This window comes from Triticum urartu, chromosome 3A (assembly GCF_056163025.1).
Source record: "Triticum urartu cultivar PI428250 chromosome 3A, HENAU_Tu73, whole genome shotgun sequence".
NCBI classification, from domain to species: Eukaryota; Viridiplantae; Streptophyta; class Magnoliopsida; order Poales; family Poaceae; genus Triticum; species Triticum urartu.
The window spans coordinates 30,684,995-30,696,500 of record NC_141875.1 but is presented as its reverse complement, the minus strand read 5'-3'; the positions used below and the strand labels follow the sequence as shown (position 1 = coordinate 30,696,500).

The 11,506-nt window shown below is 45.2% G+C and overlaps 1 protein-coding gene and 1 long non-coding RNA gene across 9 annotated transcripts; one reads left to right on the top strand and one right to left on the bottom strand.

Annotated features, from left to right (window-relative positions):
* The first annotated feature begins 2,401 nt into the window (after positions 1–2,401).
* LOC147978182 (uncharacterized) lies at positions 2,402–4,393 on the top strand. Its single transcript, XR_015618025.1, has 4 exons — positions 2,402–3,505; positions 3,677–3,827; positions 3,944–4,134; positions 4,268–4,393. It is a non-coding gene; the product is annotated as an uncharacterized LOC147978182 (long non-coding RNA).
* Positions 4,394–4,408: 15 nt separating this feature from the next.
* On the bottom strand, positions 4,409–10,662 carry LOC125537007 (uncharacterized). Of its 8 annotated transcripts, XM_087546148.1 has the most exons (5): positions 7,899–10,662; positions 5,584–7,385; positions 5,386–5,463; positions 5,188–5,306; positions 4,409–4,942 (listed from the first exon to the last, which is right to left on the bottom strand). In XM_087546148.1, the coding sequence occupies exons 1-2, from the start codon at positions 8,546–8,548 to the stop codon at positions 7,349–7,351; spliced, it is 687 nt and encodes a 228-aa protein (XP_087402274.1). In that variant the 5' UTR covers positions 8,549–10,662; the 3' UTR covers positions 4,409–4,942; positions 5,188–5,306; positions 5,386–5,463; positions 5,584–7,348. The 8 variants fall into 8 exon arrangements, with proteins under 8 accessions (XP_087402274.1, XP_087402268.1, XP_087402269.1 ...); XM_087546142.1 differs by having other exon boundaries at positions 5,386–5,519; positions 5,584–10,519; XM_087546143.1 differs by having other exon boundaries at positions 5,386–5,493; positions 5,584–10,519.
* Positions 10,663–11,506: the final 844 nt, after the last annotated feature.

Here is an 11,506-nt window from a genome sequence, read left to right as displayed (position 1 = left end):
GTTGCTAACCTTTGTGATCATTTGAATGGATGGGGGCCTTCAAATCTTGACAAATTTTGGGCAAAATGTGTGATGAGCTCGAGAGGAAGAGGGGAAGAATAGAGAGAGGAGAGGGGAAAGGGGAAGAACAGAGCGAGCTCGGGTTGACGAAGGGTTTATGTAGGACAACCTTTAGTACCGGTTCGTGCCAAGAACCGGTACTAAAGGGGCTGGAGGGGCCCCAGTCTGACAACATCCTGGCACCACTCTCATTAGTACCGGTTCGTGGCACGAACCGGTGCTAAAGATTCGCCACGAACCGGTACTAATGAAAGCGGCCCGGCTAGCCGTTGGAACCGGCACTAATGTATACATTAGTGCCGGCTCAAATACAAACCGGCACTAATATGCTTCACGTTTGACCCTTTTTCTACTAGTGCTCCCTCAGCAACTCGAGCACGTATGTCCTTTGCTCTCGCCTTCTCTTCAACATCAAGAGTACCAATGAGATCCGCAACGGAAAACTCCTGTCTCTTGTGTTTCAGGGAAGTAGCAAAATTGTTCCACGAAGGTGGAAGCTTGGCAATGATGCCTCTGGAAACAAATTTGTCCGGCAACACACACTTGAAGTACTCAAATTCTTTTGCGAGCGACTGTATCTCATGAGCCTGTTGTACAACAGGGCACTCATCGGTCATCTTGTAGTCATAGAATTGCTCCATGACGTACAACTCGCTGCCGGCATCCGAGGCACCAAACTTGGCCTCGAGCGCAGCCCACATGTCCTTGCCGTTGTCAAACGACATATACGAATCCACAATGGAGTCATCAAGAACACTCAGAAGAGCGCCTTTAAAGAGGGTATCGATCTTCTCAAAAGCTTCCAGCTGTGCTGGATTAAGATCGCCCTCAGGCTTGCCCTTGGTGGCATCATAGCAGCCCATGGTCTGAAACCAGTAGACTGCTCTCGTGTGCCACCTCTTATATTGCGCCCCCTTAAAGGCGGGCGGCTTCAGATGCGCAGCAAAACCACTCGGAGTAAATTGCCTATAATCGGGTTTTTGGATTGTTGAAAAGATGAGCAAATTACTACGAGATTTAATCCGAATAAACAGAAAATAAATCATGACCACAGCAGCAGAGATTAAACTAATCATGCGAACTAGCATAGCAGATGAACATATCACATCTAGGGCACATACTAGAAGCATGAATTCTACCACGATCTCGAACAGGAAGGATAGAATCACATACGGTGCAGCGGGTGCAGCACCGCCGACGTTGACGTTGTCGCCCATGTCGTCGAGGACGAGGTTGCCGAGGTCGGGGAAGAAGTCGCCGTTCGCGAAGTCGTCGCTGCCAGCAGTCGCGCGAGTGCGCTCCCCAAAAATCTGATCGCCCCTCTCCCGTACAAGATCATTAGAGGCGGGGTTCCGGAGGCCTGCTGTCCCTTCTCGCGGTGCACGCCGGAAGGAGGGATGGAGAAGACTTGCTTGGCGGCGCAATGATCTGGAATGATGGTGAGAAACCATACGAAGCGGCATCGGCTAGGGTAGACGTCTGCCTGACTATATAGTGCGGGCCGGGTAGGTCGTGGGAGTAAACCCCACGTCCGAGTCGTCACGATCCAAAAGAATCGGAAACGGTTCAGTAATTAACGCGTCCGTTAATTATTAATTAATGACTCATTAATTTTCCCATGCAGCAAAAATATAGACAACGTGGCGAGGCGAGCGAGGAGGAGGAGCGCGCGTGTAGGTCTCCTCTTCTCATGCTCATACAAGTGGTAGAAGAGCTCACCTTATAAAGAGGTGCAACTCTCTCTCAACTTTCGAGGTGGGACTAAACTTTAGCCTCACTCACTCCACTCACATGTGTACATGAATGGGCCAAGAAAATTTCAGAATTTTAGTTGGGCTTTGGGCCAAAGGCCTACTAGCAAAATTCCAACAGAGAGCTCGCGAGGTTGGGCGCTCGCCCTACCTTGATTTTTGCTGATTTTTGTTTGCGTATACATGTAAACATATCTGGTCGATCGCTGGAAAAAAATCCGCTTAAAAGTCGCCGTGAAGCGTTTTATCCGGCCGTGATTGAACATGGTACCCATCTGGACACATTATACATATACTAAACCTAGCCAGGTTTAATTTATCTGGGTTTTTTGACTTTTTTCAATCAGTGAAAACCGGACCAATAGGGTGAAGACACGCTAAATAGTGGGGGATTTGTTGGGGTACACCCATGGGTTCGCGTTGCTATTTCCTTGCAAATTTCATTTCCCGGTCAACCGTCCGTTCTGTCCAGGGGTGGCCTCCATCTCCTCACATGCATGCAACCCGTGGTGGCTAGCTGATTTTTCTCCCTTTTATAGTTGGATGTTGGCTGGCTCGAGACGCCTCTTCCTCTCTCGAGAAGGCTCCAGCAGGCCGCCGCCCGCCGCTTATCCCCACCGCCTCTGCCGCACCGCCTCCACACCACCGCCCAACAGATCCCTATATAAGAAAGAGACCCAACTTCGCCTATGCATAAGGACAGGGCACGACCGCAGAGGGACGGCTCCATCAATCTTCCTCCAGAGGCGTACATGGGAGGGGCTGCGTCGAGCCGCCGTGTCCATCTCGCCGCCCAGCGCCTCATCCCCTCCGGCCGCCCAGATCCCCTCGCCATCTTCCAAGTCCAGCCCAACCACGACACGGCCGATGTCAAGCGGGCCTCACCATTATGGTCATCTTGGCGCCGCTGGGTTCTCCGCGCCGCCGATGCCTAGGCCGACCCAACGTGCGCCGCCCGCACCCCGCGTGCAACGGCCGGGGGCTCCGCCGCCCACGATAGCGAGCACGCTACAGCCTGGCTCACCATGCGCCATCTTCCCTGACGCCCTGAGGGTGGCCACCCCAGGACCTACCTGGCGGACGAGGTTGGGACGGGTCCAAGGTTCTTCGCCGAAGTCCATGGCTTCACGAGCCCAACGACCAGAAGCAGGCATCCATGGAGGGATCCTCGAAACGCCACCCGATGCTCCCTCCCTCTTCTTTCACTTCTCTAGCTAGCTGAAGGAAGGGCTCGAGCCGAGAGCGCTGCCTCCGTCGGTCTCTGGCTCCCCAGCCGGTCTCCGCTATCCGGTCCTCGCAGGCCCTCTTCCCCTCCTCCGTTCCTTAACAAAAACATTAAGTACTTCTTGCCTCTCCATTCTCTTTCCTACAATTCAATTAACTGAGTCAGAAACATATTACGGGATATTGCCGGTTGATCGATTGCTTTAATTAGTTGTTGGTTAGTAAGTCTGCCGCGTGTACACGAGTACGAGCAATGGATGTTTGTGAAGGCTATGAGATACTGGAAATCAAGGAGCTAATTGTTTGGGTCACTTGACTGAATTGTAACTGCACCATTTGAGGCGATTTTGCCCTGGTTTTGCTGGGTGGTAAGGTGGTTTATGGGAGTTGCTGAGTTGGTGGAAGATTGGGGCATTTGCATATGGTTGGTACTGAGGAGGACTGTGCTGCTGGAGTGGGAAGCAGGAGAGGTATGTTATCCTAAAATGTACACTCTTAACTGTTTTCCATTTGCCGCGTGTTAGCCTGAAATTGGTTATGTAGGAAATTTTAGGTCGATTTGGTAGAGTTAATTCTTTTTATTTGGTGACTCGGTTTAACATGATGCACACCATATCGATGACAAATGTTTGTTGTTGCAGCAACCGTTGGGATCTTGGATTTTTTTTCCCCGAGCAGAATGTGGACTTACTACCTTTATATTGAAGATTCAACAGTTGGAAGCTGATGTAACACGTCAGAAGTTCTCCACTCCTGCATAAATGGACTGCATCATCAACCTGCACTGTTAAGGTCATGCTTAATTGCTTATAGACGATCTAGGTTCAGATTGTGAAGTAGGAACACTCGAATGGTGAATTTACTTGAAACAATACCATGTATTCTTGACACTTTCTCTGATTCTTCAGGTGAAGTTGAAGAAAAGGTAAGAGAACACTGATTCTTCAGGAAAAACTGGATATGGAGCTGCAAGATCTAAATGAAGGACTTCGGGATGGTACTATTGTAATTGTTCATATGCGAATTTACAACTTGTCTGGCTAGACCTATGTTCTGAATAATCTTCATTCCTTCATCCATTGTAACTTCATGTTCAAAGGTAACCACAACTGACATATATGATTCTAATAGTCAAAATTGTGCTCTGTTATTCTGCTCTTTGTTCCATCTGGACATTTAATTATACCCTTTCAAATTTAAATTACTGAACGCGGAGATGAAACCATTTTCAGGTGCTTATGAGACGGAAGTTAAACGAGATGGGACAAGAAAAGAAGGCTTTTCAGGTTTTACTTGCTTAAATTTTCTGATCCATTAATTTTTAAAGGAACATAATTGCATAAGTAAGCAGATTTACTTGCTATCCATTGGAATAAAAAAATTGAGCGGAGATATGATTTTACTGTTCATGTTCTTTCTTTTCTATTTGTATTGAGGTTCATGCTCACTCAAATATACTCCCTTCGTTCCGAAATAATTGTCGTTGGAGGGGTTTTCCGACCAGGTGAAAACGAGTGAAATTACCAAACTGCCCCTCCCCCACCCACCGATTTGAAATCGCACGGGCCGTCGTCTTCCTCCGTTGCTCCTTCCCTCCGCCAGGACTCCGTCGTCTTCCTCCGTCGCTCCTCCCCTTCGCCAGGCTCCTCCGTCGTCCACATCTCCGGCGCCCTTCCCCGCCGGTTGCCTGCGCCGCTCCAATCGAGAGCCCGATCCCCTCTGGTCGCCCTTCCCCGCCGCGATCGAAAGCTCCCTCACCGGCGGCCGCCTTTCCCCACCGGTTGCCTGCTCCGCCGCAGCTCCGAATCCTTCCCCGCTGGCCGCGTATCCCTCGCTGGCCGTCTCCCTCCACTCCAACCGAGAGCTCGAGGTCAGCCGCCGCTGCTGCTCGCTGCTCCTTTCTGCTCCTGCATACGCACAATGATTTTGATCAGAATTGCTTGGATTTCTGCTGGATGAACACAGAGACAAAATAATTACTCCGTGTGTCCCTCTTCTGCTGGATGAACACAGAGTAATTATAATTATTCTGCTGGATTTCTGCTAGAGTAGTATACAGAATAAATTTTGGATTTCCTGTAATTTTGGAAACATCTTTATTGAACAGGAGTACTAGTATGAACAATAGTTTGATACACCAATGCTGCAAAACCTGCAATGCATCACTGGCATGTTACTTGTTCATCCAGTAGGCGTCCATGTTCCATTTGCTACTGGGACTGTGGAGCATATTAGCATTGCCCAGTAGCCATCCCACGAGCCGCCAACTCTCTACAGCAGAAATTCGTTCAAAATAGGCCGGTAGCTGGAATGTTAGGAAACAGGGAGATGTGGTGACCGTGACAGGTACCTGAACCATTGTAAACTGGAATATCTCTTCTTCCTCCGGGCGAGCTCCTCGGACTCAGACTCTCTGCTTAAACTGGTTCTGCCGGCACAATGAGATCGAGGGCATAACCTTCATTAAAATTTGGACAGAAGAGACTAGTACTCGTGAATTTATTTAAGCGGCCAATTTGAACAAATAAATGGATGACAAGGGGAAAACCTCTTCGACCCATAGTCTGCTTAATATCTCTCTTTCTTTGTGGCCAAGCAGCACTCTGTAAGTCGAATGGAGCACTAAATGGCAGAATGATTAGCTAAAATGAATGTGAAATGTGAATAAGCCAATTCATTCTATTACCCCTGTTTGTGTAGAACAGAATAGAATAACAATTTGTCTATTCTTTTATTAATGGTTTTCTACCAAAAAGCATTGTACTCTGCACCTGTATGGGTTCAGGAAATTGCAACCAGGACACATTCAAAATTTCAAAGTATTACCCAAATTGCCACATGTAACGAGGGTTAAGCCAAAAGGCTCTTTGTGACAGGTTTCTTTCTGACGAGTCATTAGATCATACCTGAAAATAGTTGCATGACCACAGCAGCAAGCTTCAACATAATTATTCAGCCGTAGATCAGTAAGACAAAGTTGGCTAACGCTGCTCGACCACCAAGGATAGAGTCCGGATGTCTTATATTGTGAGAAAATCACACTTCACCAACAGCTAGCTGCAGAACATGATTTTTACTCCATACTCCATTTGTATGTGTATATTTCTACTACTCCATTTGTATGATCACTCTCTGATACTCCATAATCCATAATAATCCCAAGAGAAGAGAAGCGAAGCGAAGAGAAGAGAGCAAGAGTAGAGAAGAGAAGAGTAAGAGAAGAGAAGAGAATTCTTTGCACTGCTCCTCTTCCTACTCCAAGAACTACTCCTACTCCTAACAGAAATAAATTAAGTTAATTAACTTAAAAAAGATTTTTCAGTTAATTAACAGGAGTAGTTCTAAGGTGCAGAGTAGTTTAGTTAATTAACTATTCCTACTCCTAAATTTAATTTACTGAAGAGAAGAGAAGTGAGTAGAGGGGAAGTGAAGAACACTAAATTCCTACACTAAATTACTCAAGCCTTGCTAAATAGCAAATCCTATACTCCAGCACATAAAAGTTCCTACAGAGCAAGCAATTGGCTTTCTTCCAATTAGCTTGATACTCCACAGATTAGGTTGCAGCAAAAATGCACTACAGAGCAAACAATTACTCCAAACAAGCACCATTGATCAGCATCCTACTCCTGAAAACAAGCACTATTTGCACTTACAAATTCGGTGTGAATTACTGTACAGTAACACTGATCATGGGAGTACAAATTCGGTGTGAATTACTGGACACCTCCTTTACACAGAACAGTTTGCAACAATGCTAATAACTAGCTGGCACTTAAAAAAATCCATGGATTCAACCCAACTAAGCTTGAGTGTGTGATTGTTTACCAGTGGTAACCATCTTGACCATTTTTGGCTGGCTGGTAATAGCATTTGTTTTATTTTGTGGACACAAAAACAACCCTAGCCACACAAAAAACAATAGGGAATATACATTATTTTTTCCTTTTGTTTTTGAGGGGAGAAATATGCATTCTGTTGGATGGCTTCCGTGACTAAACCTGATTTTCAACACCTTTGAACAAAGTCATGGTATAAATAAAGAGAATGAAAGAAAATATCTGAATATGACAACTACTCCAGTAAAACATAGTGAAAGTGCAATTAAACTACTGTGCTGAATTTGGTTCATAGATACCCGCAAGATTTAGGATTCTCAAACAGAATAAAACCCACAAGATTTATTCAGCACAAATAACCCAGTAAATTCCTACACTACTAAACAAGAGCAGTACACTACTGCTGCACTTGCTACTCCAGTAATTGGAAGCAATACTCCAATACTGTTGTATTGGAAGCAATGCTGCAGTAGTTCAAGCAGTACTTCGGTACTGTAGTTCAGTGGAGTAGCTGTAAAGAATTAACACTAAGCATCAGCAAGTTGTACAGAATTAACAAAATTAAGAAAGCATCAGCAAGTTAACAAGCTACTGAAAAACTACTGCAATCAAAACAGTACTGCAAAATTACAAATTCAAAATTTGCAAAATTTTGTAAACTGAATTTTTTGCCAAGGAAACAAATTTCACCTAAGAGCTACTGCAAGCAGGTCTACTTGCTTTTGGGGTGTTTTTGCACAACCTGTTTGTCTGCCATGCAAGAATGTGTGCTAAACCTATCTGTCTAAAGCAAGCAAGCACCAAACAATTTGCCTGCTAAACCTGTCTGCTCCAATCTGTTTGTTGAAGTCTACTTGCACAAATCCGTCTGCTGCTACTTGCTCCAAGAACAAGAAGAGAAGAGAAGAGCAGCAATCTTGCACAAATCTGTCCGCTACTGCTTGCACAAATGTCTACAAGGTCTACTGCTCCAAGCAAGCAAGCAGAGCAAGAGAAGATGACAGGAGAAGGGGAAAAAAGAGACCTTTTTACTCCGGCGAGCTCCTTGCTGAGCTCCTCCACCTGCATCTTTGCCTTGAGCGCGTAGCCGTCGGCGGACACGGGGTCTCCGCGCTTCCACCCTGGCGGCACCCAGTACGGGTCGGCGCCGACCTCCCGGCGCAGGGCCGCGAGCTCGTCCGGCTCGAGCCAGTACTCCATGGCGCCGTCGGCGTTGTGGCAACGGCGGATGCGCTCGGCCTCCTCCGTGGCGCCACCGGCGTGCTTGAGGACGTGGTCCAGGCACACCACCGCGACGGCCTCCTCCCCATCTCCCGCCTCCGTCGCCAGATCCAGAGTAGGCGCATCAAAGCTTGACCTCGGATGTGGGGTGGGGTGCGAGTGGACGACGGGTGTGAGTGGAGGCGGAAGAAAGATGGCGACGACGGGGAGAGATGGTGGCCTCCTGGCCGATGTGGTGGGTGGCCGGCGAGCTGGGTGAGGTGGTGGCCGGCGAGGTGGTCGAGGTGGTGGCAGAAGAGAGGCGAAGGGGAGAGAGGGCGACGAGAGCAAGAGTGAGTGGACAGCGACGAACGGCGCGAGGGTAAAATGGGAAAGTGCGTTAATTTCGTAACTTGGCTGAACTTGTACTGGAGTTGTCCAACGACAATTATTTCGGAACAGAGGGAGTATCATGTTGTGGGACTGTCTGATCCATGCATACTTTTTTCTTTTAGTTTGTTTTATTGATAAGCAACGTCGTATTTTTTTTAATCAAAAATCTCTATGGGGTTGGTGAATCTGCGTTTATTGGATGATCTCTTCTTTAATATAATACAAAAATGGTCCTTTCTTAGAATAGCAAGACCGAATCTGGTTAGGTTGGGTGTGAAATCGCCCGACATAAAATGCACTCTATACACCAATTATTTACTTCCATTTTCATTGGCATGAAGTCTGCCATTAACATACATTTTTGTTAACATATGTTTTAGTAAATGTGGGAAGCACCACTGGGTATAGAACAATCGCATCCTTGATAATTAACTTTGTCATTTGTTTCAGACTACATAAGTTACAAATAATGTTACCCATATGTTTTGTAATGTTCAAGTTAAGATTCTGACGGGGGATAATTACCATTCATCTTCAAATTTATATTCTGAAAAGTTCTTCAGTTCGAACACTAAGGAAGGCTATTTCAGTTTTCACAACTTCTCCCAACTTGGACAATGAATTTCTATTTCTACTGCCAGTACTTATGTTTTTACTACACCTACAGGCTGCACGCAAGTCTGAATAATAATGAACTAGATGATTAAGGCGTTTTTCTATTATATATAATCATATATTTCTAAAATAAATCCCAGTCTATATGAAATGCTAATGAGATCTTGTGCTGTAAATACATTCTAAAATTTCTTCAATCTGGGGCTTCCTTTAGAGTTTTGTTAGTACTTTCTATGGAAAAATCATTAACAATTCTATCCAGTGAAATGCTGGCCCTTTTCATTCCAACTATAGGACAACTATAAACTCAAACTATGCTGCTTAGCTGTGCTATAATATGCTAACTCTGAACAATTGATTTGCAATCAATTAGCACTAGACGCCATGTTCTTCATTTTCGTCAGCCAAAATGCAGAAGATCGAATTGCCCTTCTCGGCATCCTGCCCTGCCGCCTCTTCCACTTGAAACTCCTCTGCAGCCATGGTGATGGTTGTGCGCCTCTGTCACTGCAAAACCGCCTACCTCGAGGTATAGAACAGCAGCCACTGTTTTTTGCAAATGAAGCCACCAGGGCTTGGCAGGTCATGTCCATCGCGCCGTGTTGTCAAAGTTGCCGCTACTACCTCTGTTTACTTGGCCAAGATCGAACTACAGCCACGGCATCAGATGGTTCCACGTGTGCTTTTGTTTGCCCTATAGTTAAATCAAGTGTTCTCTCTTTTGCCGGCCACTAAGAACCAGCTAGAGTGATGGCGGCCACGACGACATGGTGTTTTTCTCCATTAAAAGCAGTAAGTGTATTATGTTCTAATAGTTGCCACAACACTATGAAAACTACTCCTATATGAAAAAAACAACATTCTTCATCCGTTTACTATAAAAACTACTCCTATATGAAAAAAAAACATTAGAAAAAACTCAACAACAACTGAAAAATATCTATACACAATATAATAACATAAACTATATGCAATATAATAACATAAACTATCATCTACAAGCAGACACTACTACTATTACAACAAGCGCACTGCGGTGTGGCTTAGATCGGTTCCCTCTAAGATTGATTTGCTGTATTCAGACGATTGTATCAAGCTATTGTAACCACACTGGTTAAGCAATGAAATCTCTTTTTTCTCACAAAAAAAAGAAAGAAAGAAAAGACACTACTACTTTGTGAAGAAGAAAAAAAAATCCTTGCCAACATAACAATGCTCAACAAGGTCAATTCATAAGGCAGACTAAAATGTTGGCAACTATATGTGGCAATGTTTCGAATATCATACCACTCCATATATATTACCACTTGGCATGTATTCCCAGCGCCCAGATAGCGACGATCCCATTATCACATACACGGGCGCGCACCCTCCCGTCAGACGTGTGCAGGAATTCGCAAAATCACTTTACCACTTTATCACAGGCACCAATCCTTCAGGAGGATATACTAGTGATCTAATCCACTAGCAACTACTTCTAGCTTATTTATGTAGTGTGTTTGTGTTTTTATATACAGTTCTCTGTTTGCAGTGAACTGTATGTAGTTTGAATAACTGGTTTACTTCCGAAGTGTGCTACTTTTAATTTGTACCTTTGTATCCCTACGTTTGCAACATTTCAATAGCATCATATGTTCGATTTCTTCAATGTCTTTATATATTAATCTGAGATTAAATCAGCGTGCACTGATCCACTCTTGAATCAATAGATTGCACATTTTGCGAGTGATCATCGAGCGCGGCGTGCCGCCGCGCGGGTTAGGCTAGTTATTGGGCTGTAGTCCGTAGCAACTAGCAGGTCGTCACGGCGTCATGCACCAGCCTGCTCGCTCGATCCAGTCGTTCATCAACGCATTGAGACGGAACACCATGCTCCACCTAAAGCTCGAACTGGTTGACACGAACCCTAGCAGGCATTCGAAATCACTAATTGTGGAGTACTCCTCGCAAAGATCATTCTCACTTTCTCAGGTTACGATAAATGACGCGTGCCACTTGTCGCAACATGATAGTTTTTCTTTTTTCGTAGATTCGTTTATTCAAAACGTTTTATCTTTTAAACCGTGTGTCCAAACCTTGAACCATTTTTACTGTTGGATTCCCCATGTTGAGATCTTTAAAACTATATCCCATGTTGATAGGTTTTGACGACCTTTTTTTTCACAAAAGAATCGGACAAAAAAACTAAATCGGAAGCATGGTTTTTTTCCCTTTCTGAAAGAGGCACAGCTGTGCCTCTCGCGAAACCACAATCATGCCTCTCGTGGGAACAAAACCGTGCCTCTCACGAAAGAAAAAAAGCCAAAAAACATGTTCTTTTTTTGTTTTAGAGAGGCACGTCGCGAAAGCAAGACCGTGCCTCTAGCGAAAGAAGAAAAACCGAAAAATGCATTTTTTTTTTCGTTTTCGAGAGTCATGGTCATG

Coding starts and splice junctions, on each gene's coding strand:
- LOC125537007 (XM_087546142.1), bottom strand. CDS start 8,548: ATGATACTCCCTCTGTTCCGAAATAATTGTCGTTGGACAACTCCAGTA.